General features: G+C 40.3%; 1 protein-coding gene across 4 annotated transcripts in view; it reads left to right on the top strand.

The window, feature by feature from the left end:
- The window catches only part of LOC141224049 (sushi, von Willebrand factor type A, EGF and pentraxin domain-containing protein 1-like), a 407,381-nt gene that overhangs the window by 71,768 nt on the left and 311,038 nt on the right, over positions 1-24,575 (top strand). For 2 of the 4 annotated variants that reach the window (XM_073666874.1, XM_073666873.1), the window contains exons 3-4: positions 3,824-4,003; positions 5,568-5,753. The exons of 1 other annotated variant lie outside the window; for it this stretch is intronic. In XM_073666874.1, the coding sequence (XP_073522975.1) occupies positions 3,824-4,003; positions 5,568-5,753 (366 nt within the window). The remainder of the gene's footprint in view (positions 1-3,823; positions 4,004-5,567; positions 5,754-24,575) is intronic. One more of the 4 variants, XM_073666875.1, reaches the window with a different exon arrangement.

Here is a 24,575-nt window from a genome sequence, read left to right as displayed (position 1 = left end):
GCCAGCAGAAAAAATATATTTGTTTTACTGTGCATACAGCTGAAGTTCACCCACCAAAAGAATGACAAACTGGGCTAACACAGCTTGCACTATCACATTAGCAAATGAAAAAAAAAAGTTTTCTTGTGTTCTGCACTCAGATGCTCTGCCTGCGCTGACAAGCTCTGCAGATAGCTGAATTTCAACCCCACAAAATCAAAAAGTGGCCTACAAGGGTTTGCTTGCTTTATCACATTAGCAAGTGCAAAAATAGATTGAAGGTATACTCCTGCATAGAGCGCAGTACAACCGATGCACAACAGTGTTCGATGGCATGGGCCCTGCTGTTTCTGTCAGAATCTCAGTAATTACACAAGAAAAAAAAAGGGGTGCAAGGTCGATTGAACAGGTACACGGCAGGGGACTTATCTATCTAGCTAATATCTCTCATTACACAGGAGGAGCACACTCATCAGCGTCTGTCTCCTTCAGTAACAAGGATAAAATGGCACTGAGGGAACATGGCTGGTTTTTATACAGAGAGGACATGTGACTTCAGCAGCCAATTGCAGAAGCCCTTGTGTTTGGACAGTGTGGATGCTTACTGCGATCTGATTGGCTAGCCACGCTTTCCTGACTTAAAGTTACTGCCTACAGGAAGAAAAAAAAAATTACAAGCGTGCCGCTGATCTGACCTGTTGTAAGCTATCACCAGCCCTCATAGCCGTCTACCACGTTATACACAAGCACTATGCTAGCAAAACAGATAAAAACGCTGTAGTTGCCCCGCAATCACAGTCCCGCATTTATTCGCCGAACGTTGTCGATTTTTCCAGAATTTGAGAAATTTTGCTCACATTTCCAAACAAGAATCCAAATGTGCCATATTCGTGTCAAATTTAAGTTGTAAGATCAGATTTCAAACAAATTCGCTCATCACTAATCCTTTCTGTGAGGGAAAACTTTCCCTGCCTGTTTTTAAATTTGTTTTACCACACAGAAAGAATCAACTGTGATCTCATGTTGTCCTGTCTGCATACTCTATTTTTTGTGGCTGTTAAAGTATGTTTTTCTCTGAAGCACCGCAGGGTTTCAGAGTCAAAAATATATGGCTGAAATCATACAGCCAATGTCTAATGCATGCTGCCCATGAACCAGAAGGCATATATCAGCTATCAGGTTGCCATTAAGCTCCCTGTTCCCACCATCCAGAACAAGAAACATTTCCCTGCCTGTCTTTAAACATGTTTTACCTCACAGAAAGCAGCATCTATGATATAGACATTTCAGCAGGGGATCACAGCTGATTCTTTCTTTGAGGTAAAACATTGCTTTAAGACAGGCAAGGAAATGTTTTACCTCACAAAAAGAATCAGCTGTGATCCCAAACTATCCTGTCTGTATAATCTTTTGCTTCCTCCCCTGCCCAGGAGATGTGGTATGATCAGACCATGTTTTTGCATGGTCAAACAGAGTACACAGCAGGGGAACATTTATAAAATTATCTCAGCACAGTAAAAAAAAATAAGGGCATATCCAATTGTGGAACTTATGTTTATTCCAAGATCTGTTGATTAAAATGTATTTTGTTCATGGAAAAACCCCTTTGAATCCTCACAAATAAAAAATTATAAGAGCAAGGAAAAGTGTTGGGAGTATTTTTACATAAACATTTATTAGGCTGTTTCCACCATTGAGACACTTAGCAGGAGCCACCTGTCGTTCAAATCAAAATGGCTACACCTCTTGAATTAAATATGTAGGTAGCCTTGGAGAAATGTTCAAGCCACGGTGCTTTAAGAAAGCATTGACCACCTGTCCTCCAATGCATTTCACACTAAAAAGAAATACTGATAGGGAATTTAGATTTTGAGCCCCAATGGGGACAGTGCTGATAATGACTGTAAAGCACTGTGGAAATTAATGGCGATATATAAGTGAGTAAAATAAAAAATATTTTCATAAAGAGTCTAATTAGTGTCCAGTCCTGTCCAGGCCAAAATATTCTCTGGCCCTTGATTAGGTCATTGAAGATGATAGAATTGTCGCTGTATCCTGATGTGGACAGATTTGAAATTCAATCCTAGCCCTTTTGGCCAGGTATTTACAGAATCTAAATGGAACCTGTCATCACGTTTTTACGCATAAAAGTAGTGGTATGGCATTATAGAACCCTGTCCCTCAATAAAAAGTATACCTTTTTTGTTGAGATCTAAGGTATCCATCATGAGGTCATGAGAAATCTGGCATTGCAGTTATGTGCAAATGAAGATGGAAGAAGTGAATGTGGGGGGGGTAGTGTCAATGCACTTGGAAAAAGGAGTCCAAGGTAGGCAAGTCACTAATGTACACTTGATCTGCACAACAATGAAAACTAGTCATATGATGATACACCAAACACTTATTATGCTCCATATATACTATTTGATGCCTCAAATATTAGTCCATGAAACATGAGCTTTGAGGCTGGCTGGTATATGACATACTATGACTACATTTAATAGTTAATATATGCAGATTTATATGTGATCGTAAATGTTTACTGTGACTACTGAACAAGATATGGCATAATATCTGCAGTCATAGTATTTTACACTAGTTACATATTATTCTGTATATACCGTAATATATGCAGATATAAATCCAGTTCAGGATTTTGCATTATAGCATCAATTCTTCTAAGGCTCAATATGAGTCATAGTAGCAGCTTGAACTTTCCTCCAGAATGCTGGTAGTGTGAGTTAATACGTTTAATTAGTTCCTGATTTCCACCATACATGAACAGAACAGCGGGCAAGGAGTTCTTGCAAAGTGCCATACATGTGTGGCACAGTGGTGGAGCCACCTCAGAAGCAAGCCTGACACCATCAGCAGCAAACAAACCCAGACTGGCCATCTTTCTGCCAGGCAGATTCCCGGTGGTCTGCATTGCCTAATTCATAATGGGTTGCCCATGCCTCCCAGCTCTGTTGGTCTCTTTATATGGAGCACACAGCTCCTGACACTTACCAAGCTATTATCCTAAGTCATGTGAAAATATTCGTTAAAGGGTTGAAACGTAAGATTGCTTCTTCCAATAGGTGGCACTAAAGTTCAAGTCCTCTTCCTCTTTGAAGAGACAATTTGTATTTTCTCCTTTAGTCCACTCCACTCAGTGTCCTGTCAATTTGACTGAATAGAGGAATGGGATGTCATGATGCCTGACAGTACCCTAGTACCCTGGTCTGACCTGACGTATGTCTTGAGCAGATGTTCTTCAAGCATAATGTGTATTATTTATTTTACTTTATATTTTATAACAATTCTCGAAGAACTCCTTCAAGAGAACTTCAAAAAGACTGAACATATGCACAGTCATTTTTACTTTATGAATATGTTCATTCTTTTTGGTAATTTTTAGCATTTTTTTTTGTCGGGTTGCAGGCAGAATTGACCTGAAAAAGATGTCATGTGCACATACCCTAAGAGAACTGTGTTGAAAAGGTGGGATAAATGTGGAATGCTATTTATTACAGTGAATCGCTCATAGTAAAATCCTGTACATGAGTTTGCATTCCAAGGTTTATTCTGCAGTGATGTATGTAATATTGACCTGGGGCCGCATAACCACTTTGGCTATGAAAAACTTTGTGTGACCAAAGATGATAGCTAAAGTGGCCATGTGGCCCCCAGGTCAATATTACATACGTCACTGCAGAATAACCCCTTTTATTGGCTGACATATCTATCTTGTATGTAGTTCAAAAGAATATTTTGTGGTTGATGTTGAAGAGTAGACATATGAACAGTTCAAAATTACAGAGTTCTCCAAGTTTCACTATCTTGTGTTTCTATTTATTCTTAGCTGTACAATGTCCTGATCCAAATGTGGATAACGCAGTCAAATTGTCAGGATATACGGGCCCATACTCTATAAATTCAGTTGTGAGATTTCGGTGCAAGAAACAATATAAATTGATTGGATTTGATACTGTAAAATGTAATCAAAGTAGTAAATGGGATCCTGAACTGCCCAAGTGTATTGGTAAGTATTTTAGGGTACATGTATCTTATTAACTAACTTTTATTAACTTTTTATGGTGAGAAACAGAAAAAAATCCCAGTGATCCTGTGGTTGTATTTTGCCATTTTACATTTTGCAATATTCACTTGCAGTACAAATAAATTGTTAACTTTATTTTGTGGGTCAGTATGATTATGGTGATACAAAATTTATATAGTTTTATTTTTGTTTTATTACTTTTACAAAAAATTCACAGACGAAAAATCATTTGCTTTTGAGTTGCCATATTCTAAGAGCCATATGCTTTTTGGAGAAAGCAAATGTACAAAAGAAATATCAATTCTAACTTATTTTTGTAAATATTTTTTTTTTGTCAATTTAATTTACATATTAACTCTATATTGAAGATCCATATGATAATGACAATAACCAATTTTTTATGTTTTACTATTTGTATCCAAAAAAATCTATTAAAAAAATAAATAATTTTTCAGGATGATTTACCATATTTTGAACCTCATTGCTTTTTATATTTTTCCAAAGAAAGAGCTGTGTGAGAGCTTACTTTTTGGCTTTTCATTTATACTGGTTCTTGTTGTTCACAATATTTTGGCATTTATCATAAGGATTAAATAATGATATAGTTTTATAGTGCATGTTAATTTGATCACATAGATACCCATTTATATATTTTTTTTTTTACATTTAACTACTTTTGCACATCAAAATCATTTTTTATGGAAATATACTTTTTTGACATCATATTCTGAGAGTCATATTTTTTTCTTATATAGATCCTTATTAGGTTTTGTTTGATAAGCTGTAGTATTTATTGGTACACATTTGGGATATGTACAACTCTTCGAACACATCTCATCTTTTGTGCTGTGGACTGTGCAAAAAACCACAATTCTGACATTGGTTTTTCTAATTCTTTTTTACCAGAGTTTACTGTGCAGAATAAGTAATGATATAATGTATTTATGCGCCATTACAGATGTGGCGATAACAAATATGTGACGTTTTTAAGGCATGTTTTTTCATATAAAATATTTTTTTTTACAATATTTCATAGTCTTCCAAAGGGACAAAATCATGTGATCCTGTATGTTTAAAATCTAATAGGTCATAGCTTATGGTTGACCCTTAGACCATTCTTAAGCTTCCGGTTGCCATTGCAACTTATCTGCACCCCATGACTGCACAGCAGAGATGCTAATGGGTCATCCAATGGAGCACACTCAGTCTGTCAAACTCTTCTTGTGCTGAAATCATTATTGCCAGGAGCATATAATGGGTTAAAATGCTGAGATCAGGAAGAACACAGATCCTAGCAGTTACAGCACCAGCTTGGCTGTGTTGGGCTCCTGCAGCTCATCTCACCGTATAACTTACATATCAGTTATGGAGCACAAAGTGACATGTGCTCCTGATGGATATGTACTTCACATAGCGTTAAGAGGTTAAACCTAAGATGACAAGTATCCATGTAGCAGCTATCAGTGTTATTTGCTTTATCTTGGTTTGGTAATGTTGATCGTTATTGATTGTCGTACAATCACATGTTAATTATTATTTCTCTAAGGTATTTGTATGCTTCCTACTCACTTCTCATTTGCGGAACTAGACGTACCTATTACCCAATCAAGTTTCCTTGAAGGCACCCAACTGAAGTACAAATGTAAACAAGGCTATGAACTTGTGCCTGGGGCAGTTGATACACTCACGTGTTCTAAATTTCAGTGGTCTCCTTTTGAACTGTTCTGTAAACGTATGTATACTTTAACCTATTACTATGTACTGAAAGGTTTAATACACTTTATACATGTTCAGAAGAATTGTTACACACCACTTAATCATTGAATTCAAATTTTTAATTCAGTCCAGTTGCTCCTGATGTATAAAATCCAGCCCCAAGCCATGTACTCTGCCTTTGCAAACATTTGTGAAAGGATGTCTTGTTCTAAAGAGCTCACTGAATTCGAGCGTGGCATTCCTCACATGTATTAAAGCAGTCAAACAGTCGCAAATCATGCACACAGTGCGACTAAAACATAACACCCGAGCACGCTGAAGATACTCGGTGAGCACCCGAGCATGCTCGTCAAAAGGGTTAGCAGAACATACTCGCTCATCACTACCACCTTTGCAACAAGTCAGTTTGTGAATTTTTTTCCCTTTTGACAATCAACTTTGAGTGGTATTATTAAAAAATGAAAGCAACAACGTGGCAGACCACATAAGTTACACAGTGTGTAACGTAAAGTTACAGAGTGAGTGGCTGAGTGCTAAGGCACATAGTGCGTATTACATATTATTACTACCTATAGTAGTAAATGGCTAAGCAGTTACAAATATGTTGTATCTGCAATGCAAATATATATATACAGTACAGACCAAAAGTTTGGACACACCTTCTCATTTAAAGATTTTTCTGTATTTTCATGACTATGAAAATTGTACATTCACACTGAAGGCATCAAAACTATGAATTAACACATGTGGAATTATATGCTTAACAAAAAAAGTGTGAAACAACTGAAAATATGTCTTATATTCTAGGTTCTTCAAAGTAGCCACCTTTTGCTTTGATGACTGCTTTGAACACTCTTGGCATTCTCTTGATGAGCTTCAAAAAGTAGTCACCAGAAATGGTCTTCCAACAATCTTGAAGGAGTTCCCAGAGATGCTTAGCACTTGTTGGCCCTTTTGCCTTCACTCTGCGGTCCAGCTCACCCCAAACCATCTTGATTGGGTTCAGGTCTGGTGACTTAGCAGTGGTTTCCTAGCAGCTATTTTACCATGAAGGCCTGCTGCACAAAGTCTCCTATTAACAGTTGTTGTAGAGATGTGTCTGCTGCTAGAACTCTGATTGGCATTGACCTGGTCTCTAATCTGAGCTGCTGTTAACCTGCGATTTCTGAGGCTGGTGACTCGGATAAACTTATCCTCAGAAGCTGATGTGACTCTTGGTCTTCCTTTCCTGGGGCGGTCCTCATGTGAGCCAGTTTCTTTGTAGCGCTTGATGGTTTTTGCAACTGCACTTGGGGACACTTTCAAAGTTTTCCCAATTTTTCGCACTGACTGACCTTCATTTCTTAAAGTAATGATGGCCACTCGTTTTTCTTTACTTAGATGCTTTTTTCTTGCCATAATACAAATTCTAACAGTCTATTCAGTAGGACTATCAGCTGTGTATCCACCTGACTTCTGCACAACACAACTGATGGTCCCAACCCCATTTATAAGGCCAGAAATCCCACTTATTAAACCTGACAGGGCACACCTGTGAAGTGAAAACCATTTCCGGTGACTACCTCTTGAAGCTCATCAAGAGAATGCCAAGAGTGTGCAAAGCAGTCATCAAAGCAAAAAGGTGGCTACTTTGAAGAACCTAGAATATAAGACATTTTCAGTTGTTTCACACTTTTTTGTTAAGTATATAATTCCACATGTGTTAATTCATAGCTTTGATGCCTTGAGTGTGAATGTACAATTTTCATAGTCATGAAAATACAGAAAAATCTTTAAATGAGAAGGTGTGTCCAAACTTTTGGTCTGTACTGTATATATACTGTGTATGTATATATATATATATATATATATATATAAATAAATGGGGTTCTTTGACATATTTGACAAAAGTATGTGAAGAAATCTGCCAACCACAAAAGTAAATACATCTTGCACTTTTCACACTGTCCACTGGGGCTTTTTTAGACTAATACTTGTTTTTTTTTACAGAAGAATTACAAAGATAGGTCATAGCTCTCATTGGTCCCCCTCCCATCACAATGACCTTTGAACACACTCATTTGATGGTTCAATACAAATGATAGGATCTAAGTCAGTCTGTTGCTGCTATTTCCTGAAAGAACTGGAATCTGGAGTCTTATATGATTGGGTGGAATGTGTGTGGGTGGAATTAGAAATGGAGTTTATCAAAGATACACAGCTAGGGAAGGGGGGTCATGCAGAACCCACTACTGTTACCACTTTGTCGTAGACGACACCGGAGAGCTCACACAGATCCTACCGCTACCACTAGTTGTCAAGGGAACTCACCTCCACTGTCTGACGAGTGATGGACGAGGTCGCGGCTGCTTCCACTACTAGGCCGGTTATTGGGGAACATGCAGTGAGCATATGGTATATATACCTCTGATTCTGATGGGTATGGAATATATGTACATACCCCCGTATGGTCACTGCCAGCTCTGCAATAGCAAAAAAACTTTATACATGCCGATTGGACACCTGTCACAGGTAGTATATGGTTTCAGGGGTAAGGCTTACAGAGAAAGAGGAACAGAGCTATTAAATTGTATTTATTTATTTTTATTTAATTCAGAAAGATAGGCAGTGTTTATGGAACAATTGGAACAAACAATAAACTGCAGGGCCCGATGCCTCAAAAGGGATTAGAGTTTCAGCTCTTTCCCTATTTCCCCTGTGTTAATTGGTTTCTTTGTTTCTTGGTCTAATTAATCCCACTTCAAAAGGAGGTTGGATTCTCCAGTTATAGGTAATTTTCCCTCTTCTCAATATGTTCAATGTGAGGGGGACGTGTCTTATGGATTTTAATTTTCCTCTATGACAGAGTTCAAAACTGAAAAATACATTTTTGGTGTACTCTACATACTCCTCCTCACTGAGGACTTGGATGGTCAGCATCATCATCAGATGATATAGGTTATAAAGGAGTTGTTCAGTTCAAACCGATAAGTCTGCAGTCACTCTATGTGACTTCAGACATATGAACCCCCCTACTGTACGCTGCAGGGATTCACTGGTTTCTGACCCAGGACCGGTTGGTATGTATGAGTTATACATACTCCCGGACAGTGGGCGCGACCTTCCTCTCCATACACGTGTATTGCGCAAAGCCGTGCCCTCTAGTCTGCCGCGTCTCTAGACAAGGAACAGCCTCACTCCATACAAGTGTATGGAGCAAGGCCACGCCCATTAGACGGGCCCTGGGATTATGTATAGCTCATACATACCCTCCAATCCCAACTCAGAAACAGGTAAATCCCTGCAGCGCACAGCGCTTGCCCACACACAGAGTGACTGCAGACTTATTAGTTTGGAACGGACAACCCCTTTAACTATACAGATATTGAGTGAGGTTATGGTTCTGCTTCAAATGCAAAAGGGAGAAAATTCTTCAGCTTCCAACAAGAAGCAATGTTCTTTTGTATCTGGTCATTTCTAACAATGCAGATCTTGTGATAAATGTCACTCCTTGTGAAAATCTTGTTAACAGTGACTACAATATTATAATATATTGTTTAACTGTGAAAAACTATACACAAGCAGGAATGGAAAAATCACTTTTTATAAAGGCCAATTTGCTGAGGTTAAAAACTGCTCTTCAGAACATTGACTGGGAGCAGCTGATATAGATAGTAATGCAAATGATAAATGCTTTCATTTGCAAAATGTATTTCTATGGGTAACAGGATGGACAACAGGAATGAAACCTGCTTTGCTTACACCTACTGTGAGAAAGGCTATTAACCACTTCGCGCCAGAGCCTGTTTTTGCCTTCGTGACCGGTCCAATTTTTTCAATTCTGACCACTGTCACTTTATGAGGTAATTACTCTGGAACGCTTCAACGTATTCCCATGATTCTGAGATTGTTTTTTCGTGACATATTGTACTTCATGATAGTGGTAAAATTTCTTCGATATCACTTGCGTTTATTTGTGAAAAAATCGGAAATTTGGTGAAAATTTTGAAAATTTTGCAATTTTCAAACTTTGAATTTTCATGCCCTTAAATCAGACAGATATGTCACACAAAATAGTTAATAAATAACATTTCCCACATGTCTACTTTACATCAGCACAATTTTGGAACCCAAATTTTTTTTTGTTAGGGAGCTATAAGGGTTAAAAGTTGACCAGCGATTTCTCATTTTTCCAACAAAATTTACAAAAACATTTTTTTAGGGACCACATCATATTTGAAGTCACTTTGAGGGGTCTTTATGACAGAAAATACCCAAAAGTGACACCATTCTAAAAACTGCACCCCTCAAGGTGCTCAAAACCACATTCAAGAACTTTATTAACCCTTCAGGTGCTTCACAGGAATTTTGGAATGTGGAAGAAAAAAATTAACATTTAACTTTTTTCACAAAAATGTTACTTTAGACCCAATTTTTTTATTTTCACAAGGGTAACAGGAAAAAATGGACTACACAATTTGTAGTGCAATTTCTTATGAGCGCGCTGATACCCCATATGTGAGGGAAAACCACTGTTTGGGCGCACGGCAGGGTTCGGAAGGGAAGGAGCGCCATTATACTTTTTGAAGGTAAAATTTGTCTGAATAATTAGCGGACGCCATGTTGCGTTTGGAGAGCTTCTGATGTGCCTAAACAGTGGAAACCCCCCACAAGTGACACCATTTTGGAAACTAGACCCCTTAGGGAACTTATCTAGATGTGTGGTGAGCACCTTTAACCCCAAGGTGCTTCACAGAAGTTTATAATATTGAGCTGTAAAAATAAAATTTTCACATTTTTCCCTCAAAAAATTTTTTTCATTCCCTAATTTTGTATTATCATAAGGGTAACAGGATAAATTGCACCATGAAATTTGTTTTGCAATTTCTCCTGAACACGCCGATACCCCATATGTGGAGGCAAATTACTGTTTGGGCACATGGCAGGGTTTGAAAGGGAAGGAGCGCCATTTGACTTTTTGAATGTAAAATTTGTTTGAATAATTAGCGGACGCCATGTCACATTTGGGGAGCCCCTAATGTGTCTAAACAGTGGAAACCCCCCACAAGTGCCACCATTTTGGAAACTATACCCCTTAGGGAACTTATCTAGATGTGTGGTGAGCACCTTGCACCCCCAGCTGCTTCACAGAAGTTTATAATATTGAGCCGTAAAAATAAAATTTTCACATTTTTCCCATAAAAAATGTTTTTCATTCCCTAATTTTGCATTATCATAAGGGTAACAGGATAAATTGCACCATGAAATTTGTTGTACAATTTCTCCTGAGTACGCCGATACCCCATATGTGGGGGAAAACCACTGCTTTGGTGTACGGCAGGGTTCGGAAGAGAAAGAAGCGCTATGTTGGCTGGGTTCACTGTAATGAGGCAGCAGAGTTACTCTGGACTCCGTCTGGCCTCTGTTTAGTGGTGTCCTTTTTTTCAGAAGTGCACAAAACTGTGGCCAACCGCACTTTTATGCACGCCTAAAACAAATGACACCGTGGGATCCCAGGCTAGACGGCATCCACAGTGGCCTATATCTGCCTCATTACAGGGAATCTTCCATCATGGGTTCTGGCTGAATCACGTATTTCAGAGATTTACACGGTAACTCTGGTGTAAGTGCTCAGCGCAGAGCACAGGATAAATGTGAGCAGAGCCTTACTGGGATCTTTGGGAGACATAATAAACAAATCAGTAGCAGGTGAATAATATTTGTTTTATTTATTTTTTATGCCGTTCCTAGTGTGATATAACTGATTAGATTACTTTATTCTTCGGGTCGGTGCGATTACAGAGATACCAGATTTATATCGGGTTTTTATGACTGACAGCTGTCACACACTAAAATACGCTTTTTTTGCAAAATCTAGTTTTTGCATCACCATATTTTGAGAGCTATAATTTTTCCATATTTCGGCCGATAGAGTCATGTGACGGCTTGTTTTTTGCGGGACGAGTTGAAATTTTTATTGGAACCATTTTTGGGCACGTGACATTTTTTGATCGCTTTCTATTCCGTTTTTTGGGAGGTAAAGTTAACAAAAACAAACACTTCAGGAATTGTTTTTTGAGTTTTTTTTTAAGCCGTTCTGCGTGTGGTAAAAGTGATCAGGCAGCGTTATTCTTCGGGTCAGTACGTTTACAGCGATACTACACTTACTGTATTTTTTTTATGTTTTGGCGCTTTTACACAATAAAACAATTTTATAGAAAAAAAAATATTTTTTTTGCATTGCTTTATTCTGAGCGCTATAACTTTTTTATTTTTTGGCTGATGGAGCTGTATGGCAGCTTTTTTTGCGGAACAAGATGACGTTTTCAGTGGTACCATTTTTATTTCTATTCTGCTTTTTGATCGCATTTTTTTCCACTTTTTGTTTGGCGATATGATGAAAAAGCATATTTTTTTGCTCCGTTTTTTATTTATTTTTATTACGGTGTGCACAGAAGGAGTTAATTAGTGTGACAGTTTTATAGCTCGGGTTGTTTCGGACGCGGCGATACCAAATATGTGTACTTTTTTTGGTTTTGTAATAATTTACGGATTTATTGGTTTAATATTTTATTTATTTATTTTTATTTATTTTGTGATTTTTTTTTTTAATAGTTTAAAAACTTTTTTTTTACTTTTTTTTACATTTTTACTTAGTCCCTGTATGGGACATTAATTTTTATTTTTCTGATCACTGATCTCATGTAATGTAATACACATATATTACATTATATGAGATCTTCACTGACTGTTTCAGTCAGAGTCTCCTGTCTGGTATCAGCTACATACAGGCTGAAGCCAGACAGGAAGGACACCATATTTGGCAAAGCTGGAGGCGGTCATGTGACCTCCAGCTGCCATAGCAACCCCAGGTCCTCAAACGAAACGGAGGTCTTCGGAGGTAAGTAAGACGACCCCCTCTCTTCCTGCTGTCTCCTATATGCCGCGATCACTATAGATCACAGCATATAGAAGACAGCAAAGGGTTAACATCACTGGGACCTGATCTAATCAGGTCCCGATGATGTACCCTGTCAGAGCTAACACTCTGCACCGGAATCGCAGTGCTTGCAGGACCCTGGGGGTCCTGAGCACTGCGAGACCACCCACCGTTTTTAAACGTCGGCGCTGCACAGAGCCCGGCAAGCGCCGACGTTTATCTACAGTGGGCGGTCGGGAACCGGTTAACAGTAAAAGAGGGACATTTAGAATAGAGAAAACAGGTACAGTAGATCCCCCAAATAATAATGGTAATGTGGAGTTGGTCACAGAGTCACGGAGGATTAAGAAAACGCAGGACTACTTCATGGATTTTTTAGCTCTGTATATACCAAAGCTACATTTACAAAAGGTACAAAGAAGAGCTAGAAAAATGATAAAAGGCATGGAGTATTTTAGTTACGTGGAAAGATTAAAAGAAGTACACTTATGTAGTCTTAAGTGTTCGTCCAACAGGCATCTCACCTACACTCCCATGCACAGGAGCGCTTGCTTAATAAACGCTGTTGACTGACACATCGGTCAGCAGCTCATCTTCAGGAGATCATTGTGATCGGCAGTCCAAAATCGGACATGTGTGTTCGACATCTCTCCCGACCATCAGTTACCGGCACCCCAATATATTTTAGTCCGTCAGCCAAACCCATAGATATTGGTGGGCTCAGCCGACATTTGTCTAACATGTATGGGGCCCTTTAGTGTAGTCAGAAAGGAGCTGATATTCTCTTGAGTTGGTTGTTGGGTTAGGGGATTATTTTTTAGATTATAAAGAGTGTGTGATTTTTTTTTGCAAGGAACTGGAGGGAGCATAAAATTAGCTTTATTACTTTTAGCTTGTTTTGCTTTAATTATTTGTTTCCATATTAGAAGACAGTGCGATATAAATAGAGTAGATTTGATTTTTTTTTATAGTTGATTTTAATATTTTATAAGGAGAAAAGATCTAATTTGGTCTCTTAAGTAAAATAGCTTTAAGTGGTTTGTATTTGAGTGTAAGCAACAACAAGTATCGTGTAGGTTATTTGCATGCAATTATAGCTGTGAGGTAGGAGAAGGCTACTTACAAGAAGCTGTGCAATCCATGGAGATATCAGCTACAAGATTACACTGCTTAATTATCAGGAATCAAGAGTAACTAAGAACACTCATACATGATAAGTGGCCATTGTCAATTCAGCTTAAGCACCTAGATGTCGAAAACGGAATAGAAAAACTGATTTGCTTCCACTATCTCGAGCATCGGACTTCCTAACCCCAAGCTTAGAAAAACCCAAATCACATAATGCAGGAAGACATGTTGAAACCTCCCCCTTAATAGACCAACTACTGAAGGATGGCTCCTTCTTCACCTTTCAAGAAGTGAAGGCCTTACCCACAAGGTCCAACTTAAATTTTCTCCACTACAAATCTTTAAAAAAGGCAATACATCAAACCATGATAAAGGGAGATCCCTCTAGACTACTCTAGACTACTCACTGTTTATGAATCCATATGTCCACCAAAAAAAATTCTCTCTTCTCTTTACAACATCCTAGTCTTGAAGGATATATCTCAGAAGAGAGCATTCTTGTTAAAATGGGAAAAAGAGCTGGGTACCTCTTTTAATGAATTCCAAGTCAAACAAATATACAATTTCTCACATGGCCCCTCACAATGTGTCAGGGTTCAAGAGAACTCCTGTAAAATAATTTCTCAATGGCACACAACACCCATCCAGATTCATAAATGGTTTCCTACTACTCCAGTCCTTTGCTGGAGATGTGAAAAGTATAATATATGGTGGAATTGCCGGTTATTCAAAGATTCTGGAAAATGGTATTCCAAACCCTATTTGAACTGCTACACATATGTTTGATCTTAACCCGAGAATTTATATTCCTAATCCTCCCAACTAAACACTGAACAACTAGCAGCCCTGTCAATGCAAAATCTCACCTCCTTCCATCGGGTTTGGACTCCATGGCAGAAATTCAGAAAATCTGCTTCCTTCCTATCCTCTATCACATAAACTGTCTCAACGTTTTAAAGTATGTTTTTTTTTCTACTTTTAACTACCTTATGTAGTGGCAGGACCAATTCCCCCCCAATCCTCCACTGCCCCCCCCCACCCATTTTCCTATACCCTTCTCTCCCCCCTATCCTACCTTGTTCTCCCTCCCATTATCCAAGTTTCCTTTTCCTTAACTTTCCCAGTTAACTATTTGAACCTTTAACTTTCATGCATTCTTGTTCTTGTTTTCTTACATTGTCATTACTTATACTGTAGAGTGAGTCTAAATGGTTTCTCTTCTCTGCTACACATTGTATATATGTTCAAACTACGTCATCTTTATTATTGTGTACCGCTGTATTCTACATGACGATTCCTTGTACATCAAATTCCTGTGTCAAAAAATTTGTTGTACCTTTTCTACAAGATTTGATTCAACTTCAAAAATGTTTATGTTATCTGTTTTATCTAATTCTTTAATTAATAAATGCAACAATGAAAACCCCTTTAAAAAAAAACTGATTTACTAGAACTCAAAACAAAAAATTCCAAAGATAAAAAGACAAAAAAAAATTGGGGGTGCATTTTTTCGCATTACCCCTTGCAAAAATGAAAAATTTGATTCTACAGCGACATTTTACTCGAAATAATGTAATTTTAAATTTTTTCATTCCACTTTGCAGTATACAGCAGCATTATTATGGACACATACAATAATGCTAACAGTTGTTACACTTGCATAAGAAAATCACAACATATACATAAACGAGACATATACAGAAAAACGTGTTCACACACCAAAAGTAACCAAAAGTTTACTGAGTATAAAAAAATCATCATAAAAACACTACATCAACAATTAAAACCATTATAAACCACATATGATCTATATTACCAGTAATGTAACAGTATAATAGAATATAACCACAGCGTGAATATCCCAAATTTGAAAGTACACAGTAAGATCATATCATACATATATACACTGCTCAAAAAAATAAAGGGAGCACTTAAACTACAGAATATAACTCCAAGTAAATCAAACTTCTGTGAAATCAAACTGTTCACTTAGGAAGCAACACTGATTGACAATCAATTTCACATGCTGTTGTGCAAATGTAATAGACAATAGATGGAAATTATTGGCAATTATCAAGACACCCTCAATAAAGGAGTGATTCTGCAGGTGGGGACCACAGACCACATCTCAGTACCAATGCTTTCTGGCTGATGTTTTGGTCACTTTTGAATGTTGGTTGTGCTTTCACACTCGTGGTAGCATGAGACGGACTCTACAACCCACAGACGTTGCTCAGGTAGTGCTGCTCATCCAGGATGGCACATCAATGCGATCTGTGGCAAGAAGGTTTGTTGTGTCTGTCAGCGTAGTGTCCAGAGGCTGAAGGCGCTACCAAGAGACAGGCCAGTACACCAGGAGATGTGGAGGGGGCCGTAGGAGGGCAAGAACCCAGCAGCAGGACTCCTTGCACAAAGGCGGAGGAACAGGAGGAGCACTGCCAGAGCCCTGCAAAATGAACTACAGCAGGCCACAAATGTGCATGTGTCTCCACAAACGGTTGGAAACCGACTCCATGAGGGTGGTATGAGGGCCTGATGTCCCCAGATGGGGGTTGTGCTCACAGCCCAACACCTTGCAGGACGCTTGGCATTTGCCACAAAACACCAGGATTGTCAAAGTCGCCACTGGCGCTCTGTCCTCTTCACAGATGAAAGCAGGTTCACACTGAGCACATGTGACAGACGTGACAGAGATGCCGTGGAGAGCGATCTGCGGCCTACAATATCCTTCAGCATGACTGGTTTGGCAGTGGGTCAGTAATGGTGTGGGGTGGCATTTCTTTGGAGGGCCGCACAGCCCTCCATGTGCTCGCCAGAGGTAGCCTGACTGCCATTAGGTACCGAGATAAGATCCTCAGACCCCTTATGAGACCATATGCTGGTGTGGTTGGCCCTGGGTTCCTCCTAATGCAGGACAATGCTAGACCTCATGTGGCTGGAATGTGTCAGCAGTTCCTGCAAGATGAAGGCATTGAAGCTATGAACTGGCCTGGCTGTTCCCCAGACCTGAATCCAATTGAGCACATCTGGGATATCATGTCTCGCTCCATCCACCAACGTCACGTTGCGCCACAGACTGTTCAGGAGTTGGCGGATGCTTTAGTCCAGGTCTGGGAGGAGACCCCACAGGAGACCATCCAAAACCTCATCAGGAGCATGCAGAGGCATTGTAGGGAGGTTATATAGGCACGTGGACGCCACACACAATACTGATCCTCATTTTGACTTGTTTTAAGGACATTACATCAAAGTTGGATCAGCCTGTAATGTGTTTTTCCACTTTAATTTTGAGTGTGACTCCAAATCCAGGCCTCCATTGGTTAATAAATTTGATTTCCATTGTTGATTTTTGTGTGATTTTGTTGCCAGCACATTCAACTTTGTACAGCACAAAGTATTCAATGAGACTATTTCATTCATTCAGATCTAGATGTGTTATTTGAGTGTTCCCTTTATTTTTTGAGCAGTGTATATTAGGCAAATAAGCTTGAAACAAGGTATCAATGAATATAATATCAAACTTATAAATTTGAAAATTGTGGGTAAGTTTCTGAAAGGAATGGGGATATGTGTTAGCCAGATTAGGAAATAAAAGGTAAACAAACCCAACCATAAAAAGGGATTGATATATCAATATTTTGCCATGGATTTGACCCACTTTGCTTTAATTCCTGTGAATCACATGAAAAGTTAACAAACTTTCTGAATTCTTCGAGGGATGTTGTTTTTAAAATGGTATCCTTTTTGGTCGTTACTTATAGTGATGCTCGGGTACTCGTTGCTCGGGTCGAGCAAATTGGAATACTCGGGTGCTGGACCCGAGCAACGAGCCCAATGTAAGTCTATGGGAAACGCGAGCATTTTTCAGGCGGCTCCCCCCGGCGGTCTGCAGAGGGTCTAAAAATTGGCCAGATCGATGGGAACAGTACTCAAATGACATGGGAACAGCATGGGGAAGACCCCTGAAAGCATTTCTGACTCGTAGGTCACTGCTGTCAACAACGTTGTCAGAGGTATTTCGCCATTTTTACGGACTCACAATAAAACATACAAAATCGAAACCAAAATGGATTTTCCTGGGAACTTTGTTAGGGAACATCCTTTCTAGGGTAATGACTTGTATATAAGGCAAAATAAATATACAAAAACAAAAATGCTCCTCCACAAATTGGGCTATGTTCACACGTAGTGTTTTTGATGCGTTTTTGCACTTTTGCATTGCTTTCAACAAAGACAAATGCATTCACTGGGGAATGTAATTTTAACATTTTACAACCTTATCTGGCCATGTGGTGTGTGACACATCATCACACACATGCATACAGTGCTGAAAAGACATGGGAACAGCATGGGGAAGACCTCTGGAAGCATTTCTGACTCCCAGGTCACTGCCTAAAAGTGTGCCAATCATAAGTGATCCTTGGCGCATGCGAAGATGCCTCCCTCCATGCACCTGTCATTGCAGACTTGCAATAATCACCATCCATGTCCTTGTCAGAGTGTAGCGTTCAGTTGTCCCTACCCCATTCCTTAGAATGCAAGCGCAATTATGCAATTTTAGGAAAAGCCCCACTAAGAATTTAAAGACACATAGAGCAGGGCCACAGTAATGACAAATTCCCATTAGAAAGGAGAGATTCTGCAATATAGTTATAGGGTATGCAATGAGTCCAAAGGCTGACCAATTTCAGGAAAAATCCCACTAAGAATTTAAAGACACATAGAGCAGGGCCACAGTAACGACAAATTCCTATAAGAAAGGAGAGAGTCTGCTATATAGTTATAGGGTATGCAGTGAGTCCAAAGGCTGACCAATTTTAGGAAAAACCCCACTAAGAATTTAAAGACACACAGAGCAGGGCCACAGTAACAAGTACAACATGTTCCCATTAGAAAGCAGAGGGTCTGCTATACAGTTATAGGATTATGCAGTGAGTGCAATGGCTGACCAATTTTAGGAAAGACTCCACTAAGAATTTAAAGATACATAGAGCAGGGCCACAGTAACAAGTATGACATGTTCCCATTAGAAAGGAGAGAGTCTGCTATACAGTTATAAGGTATGCAGTGAGTCCAACGGCTGACCAATTTTAGGAAAAACCCCACTAAGAATTTAAAGACACATAGAGCAGGGCCACAGTAATGACAAATTCCCATTAGAAAGGAGGGAGTCTGCTATACAGTTAAAGGGTATGCAATGAGTCCAACGGCTGACCAATTTTTCGAAAAACCCCACTAAGAATTTAAAGACACATAGAGCAGGGCCACAGTAACGACAAATTCCCATAAGAAAGGAGGGAGTCTGCTATACAGTTATAGGGTATGCAGTGAGTCCAACGGCTGACCAATTTTAGGAAAAGCCCCACTAAGAATTTAAAGACACACAGAGCAGGGCCACAGTAACAAGTACAACATGTTCCCATTAGAAAGCAGAGGGTCTCTATACAGTTATAGGGTATGCAGTGAGTGCTATGGCTGACCAATTTTAGGAAAGACTCCACTAAGAATTTAAAGACACATAGAGCAGGGCCACAGTAACAAGTATGACATGTTCCCATTAGAAAGGAGGGAGTCTGCTATACAGTTAAAGGGTATGCAATGAGTCCAACGGCTGACCAATTTTTCGAAAAACCCCACTAAAAATTTAAAGACACATAGAGCAGGGCCACAGTAACGACAAATTCCCATAAGAAAGGAGGGAGTCTGCTATACAGTTATAGGGTATGCAGTGAGTCCAACAGCTGACCAATTTTAGGAAAAACCCCACTAAGAATTTAAAAAGAAAGGATTAGGGCCACAGTAACGACAAATTCCCATAAGAAAGGAGAGAATCTGCTATACAGTTATAGGTTATGCATTGAGTCCAAAGGCTGACCAATTTTAGGAAAAACCCCACTAAGAATTTAAAGACACATAGAGCAGGGCCACAGTAACAAGGTACGACATGTTCCCATTAGAAAGGAGAGGGTCTGCTATACAGTTATAGGGTATGCAGTGAGTCCAACGGCTGACCAAATTTAAGAAAAACCCCACTAACAATTTAAGAGTCATAGAGCAGGGCCACAGTAATGACAAATTCCCATTAGAAAAGAGAGAGTCTCCCATAGTGTTGGCCTATGCAGTGAATGCAAGGGCTGCCAAAAATTTGGAGGCACTTCAGTGCCCCTTGGAAGAGTTGTTCCCATTAGAAAGGAACGGGCCTCCTATACTTGTAATGCCCATGCACTAAGTGTATGGGCTGACAAACATTTAGCCCTGGGGGGTATACATGAACATACTGTATAAAATTTTTTTTACAGGCATCATAAACACGCTTTAAAAAAATTATGCGGGTGTCGCATCACGGACCACGGTCACCCTGGTGATATGGTGGTGGAGGATGAGGAGAAGGAGGAGGACAAGAGCAAATAGCCAAAATCAGTAATCGTATACCCATGTGTGGGTGTGAAAAGGTGCATGGGAATACACCGCCCAAGAAAAGACACTGGATTTGAATTTATGTTATGCTGTTATCATTCAGTGGTGTTGAGAAGTCTGGCCCAATCCAGTCCTTGTTCATTTTTATAAGAGTCAGCCTGTCAGCATTTTCAGTTGACAGGCGGATGCGCTTACCAGTTATAATTCCACCAGCGGCACTAATGTGGCGCCCTGCTGCGCATTGGTGCCACAGATCCCAGAGGAGTGCATGGACGGATTCCTCCACAAGAGGCCCTCTTAGCATTCACACACCTCCACCTTCCACCTCAGACCAGCAGAGGGAGCCCGTTAGGGATATAAATAGGGAAGGTGGAGCTAGGCAGTTCAGTCTGAAGTCTGAAGCCTGGAGTCGCAGTCTAAAGTCAGTCTGCTGCAGCCAGAGAGGTTGACAGTCCAGCTCAGACTCAGTGAGCTCAGTTAGTGAGCCTAAGGCGTGCTGACGCCATAAGAGCAGTGAAGAGTAGCGAGGCCTACTGCCAGTGTGAAGCCTAGTCAGGGCCCCGAGCGCGGCCGAAGGCAAGTGGAGTAAGCGAGCTACATAGGGAGTAGAGGAGCTTAACCAGCTCACCCCACAACCATTTACCGGACACCGGGTCCGCGTCTGCAGGGATCCCTAAGGCCCAGCAGAAACTACCGGAACCCCTGGAGAACTATATGTCCCAGGAACACCAAAAGCTGACTGTCATACCAGGGTCAGGAGTCACGGAGGCCCAAGAGACCGGGGAGTGTGATCTCCAACGGAAGGCCTTACCACCAGGTCAGCCGGTGCAAGACAGAGACCAAGTTAGGCCTAGCTCCAGGCAGGTCATAAGCTTATCAGGAAAAGGCAAGAAACAGGAGGCCCCACACCCGCTCACAGGGGAGAGTCCTGAAATGCACTCTTCACCCTACAGTGCCCTGGATTGTGCCTGAAACACCACCAGTAAAGGTACTGAAGTGAACTGTTGTGAGTGTGCCTATTCTTCTTCTGACCCGGCTGGGTCCCCTCTGTCCTGCATCCCTTCTCCTACGCTGCCCTGAGGCCCCGCTCCACCTGTGGGGAGCCGCACCAACTAAGCTGCCTAATCACCGGCCTCAGAGGACTGTAGCAGCGCTGGTGATCCTCACCAGACACCACGGGTGGCGTCACGAACAATTTCCCCTTTCCCATACACCTTTTCCCCCTTCCCTTTCTTTTTAAGAGTGACCCCAGGGTACGGGCCCGGGAGCCGACCACCGCGACATCCCCCAAGGTCAGGCAACAACAAGGCCCGGGCGCCGAGTAGTCATCCCCATCCCTTGGGTGCTTCATATGCAGTGAGGGAAAGAAGCCATTCGCATGCCCAAGGTATGTATAGAGCTGGCGATGACACCGCTGCCTGTAAGTTATGTTATCATGCCCATAGGGACGTGATAACATGCTAAGTGGGCTGACTAGTCTAGGGACACTAACGCCCCATTGGCTAGTCAAAGGCCTCATTTACATATAAACGGACTTTAGAAATACTTTTTCTAAAGATCTGTGTATGTGTGTAATGTAATACACGGACTATTGAACATAGTATTGTTTTTTGGGGGCACGGGGGACCTGGCAGGTCCCCTTTAAAAGATGTTACAACAGGACATTTGTGCATGGGGTTCATGGGCGATACCTCCTAAAGATAAACCAAGGTTATACAATTAAAGGATTTTTTTTTGTTTGTTTGTTTTTTTACAAATAAAGAGGTGGTGGGTGTGATGGCTTAGGAGTTTGGTGATCTGGAGTCTGCCTAGTGAAGGTGTGAAATGTGTATGCAGTGAGTCATTAATCCATGTGTCCTATTGACAAAGACTTGAACATCCTTATCCTGACTTTTCAGTATTAAGACTTTTAAATCTTTCATCGGTATCCCGGTTCAAAAAATTGTTTTCCACAGGCATGTCCAGTTCATTCTTTATAATATGCCTGTGTAGATTAATCCTCGTTTGTAGTTTTTGCTTAATTTCATAAACACCGAACACAGATGGATCTGAAAAACCTGCCGACATAGAACATAGATGTTAACCAAAATATAGTGCTCTAAGTGAATTTACCTTTAAGATTATTTTAGTTTGAAATAAATGAATGTATTTAACCTTCTTACGGCACAATCTTTGGTTTATTCTTTGTGCTGAATTTTTATTCGGATGCTAAGGAAAATTACATATCTATCCCAGAAAGCAGGTTTCATATCGTTGTTTGAATATGTGCTGGAAGTGAGCAGGTAGATTACTGCATTGTGCGATATTGGCGATATTGCTCAAGGAAGAGGCTTTTTCCATTGAACTGTAAAAGAAGGACGAGCATCAGGAGTTGTTCAATACATTCTTGCATTTGATTGGTAATTTATATTAAATGGTTAATTGAAATATTAGACTTTGAGTATAAGTGATTGTAGAAAACTCTGGCATTTAATTTTCTGGATGAAAATTTTGATGCATGCAGAGTTTTTTTGGTTAAGATTAGTGTTGAGCGAACATGCTCGACACTGCTCGGTACTCGCCCGAGCATCACGCTACTCGGGATGTTCGGCGAGCACCGAGCATTTCCGGGTTACTCGGGCGGGAGCTCGGGTCTCCGCCCTGCATGTTTGGCGCTCTTTACAGAGCCAATGAACATGCAGGGATTGCCAGCCAGTCACTGTAATGCCGCAGCCATGTTGGTTGTGGGCATTACAGTGATTGGCTGGCCGCACAGCGTCACCTCGAGTATTTAAAACGGGGCGCCGCCATCTTGGACACAGTCGCTCCGGATTAGACAGTGTAGGGACAGCGCTGCTGATTTAGGGAGAGATATAAACTGCGAAATAGTTAGTGTAGGATCTGTAAAGACTGCCAGAACAAACAAACAGTCTTTTTCAGGACTAATATCCATCCCAGATACCAGGCAGGCAGGCTGTATAGGAGACACAGTGGTTATACCAGCAAACGCTGCATTACAGTCCTGTGTGCTCCTGTTGCTGAAATTGCTGGACTTAGCACCAGGTGTCGGGGGCCAGGAAAAATCCTTTTTTTTTTTATCTAAATCCTCCTTTTTTTTTCCTCCATCACACTGTACAAATACCCATCTTATTAACCTTTTGGTGTGCCCTCCCCCCCAAAAAAGCGTGTCTCTGATTTTTCAGACACAAATATAACTGTTGAAAATAGTCTGGTGTAGGCTAGAGAAACAGAAGTGTTGTTTTGCACTTCCACGGTTCAAACTTCTGTATTATACATTTTGGGCCATTTGTATCTAAAAAAAAAAACAGTTTGAGTGTGTCGCTCACTGTTGAGCCGCAAATATCTCTATTTAAAAAAGTGTGGTATACCCCAGTAAACAATAACTGTGGTTTTGCCATCCCACGGTAAAAAATCTCTATTATTCAGGTTTTGATAGTTTTTTCCATAAAGAAAAACAGTAGTGTCTCCTGACTGTTGTGACACAAAAATATATCTGTTGAAAATAGTCTTGTGTAGGCCCGACATCCCAGTGTGGTTTCGCAGTTCCACGGGTCAGATCACTGTACTATCCAGTTTTGGGCCTTTGGTATCTTAAAAAAAAGCAGTTTGAGTGTGTCGCTCACTGTTCAGCCGCAAATATCTCTATTTAAAAAAGTGTGGTATACCCCAGTAAACAATAACTGTGGTTTTGCCATCGCACGGTAAAAAATCTCTATTATTCAGCTTTTGGTAGTTTTTTCCGTAAAGAAAAACAGTAGTGTCTCCAGACTGTTGTGACACAAAAATATATCTGTTGAAAATAGTCTTGTGTAGGCCCGACATCCCAGTGTGGTTTCGCAGTTCCACGGGTCAAATCACTGTACTATCCAGTTTTGGGCCTTTGGTATCTAAAAAAAAAGCAGTTTGAGTGTGTCGCTCACTGTTCAGCCGCAAATATCTCTATTTAAAAAAGTGTGGTATACCCCAGTAAACAATAACTGTGGTTTTGCCATCCCACGGTAAAAAAATCTCTATTATTCAGCTTTTGGTAGTTTTTTCCGTAAAGAAAAACAGTAGTGTCTCCTGACTGTTGTGACACAAAAATATATCTGTTGAAAATAGTCTTGTGTAGGCCCGACATCCCAGTGTGGTTTCGCAGTTCCACGGGTCAAATCGCTGTACTATCCAGTTTTGGGCCTTTGGTATCTAAAAAAAAAGCAGTTTGAGTGTGTCGCTCACTGTTCAGCCGCAAATATCTCTATTTAAAAAAGTGTGGTATACCCCAGTAAACAATAACTGTGGTTTTGCCATCTCACGGTAAAAAATCTCTATTATTCAGGTTTTGGTAGTTTTTTCCGTAAAGAAAAACAGTAGTGTCTCCTGACTGTTGTGACA

This window comes from Phyllobates terribilis, unplaced genomic scaffold, assembly GCF_046119375.1.
Source record: "Phyllobates terribilis strain yellow unplaced genomic scaffold, ASM4611937v1 Scaffold_2__4_contigs__length_985480577, whole genome shotgun sequence".
Lineage (NCBI taxonomy): Eukaryota > Metazoa > Chordata > Amphibia > Anura > Dendrobatidae > Phyllobates > Phyllobates terribilis.
The sequence above is the reverse complement of the archived record's forward strand: the minus strand, read 5'-3'. Positions and strand labels throughout refer to the sequence as shown.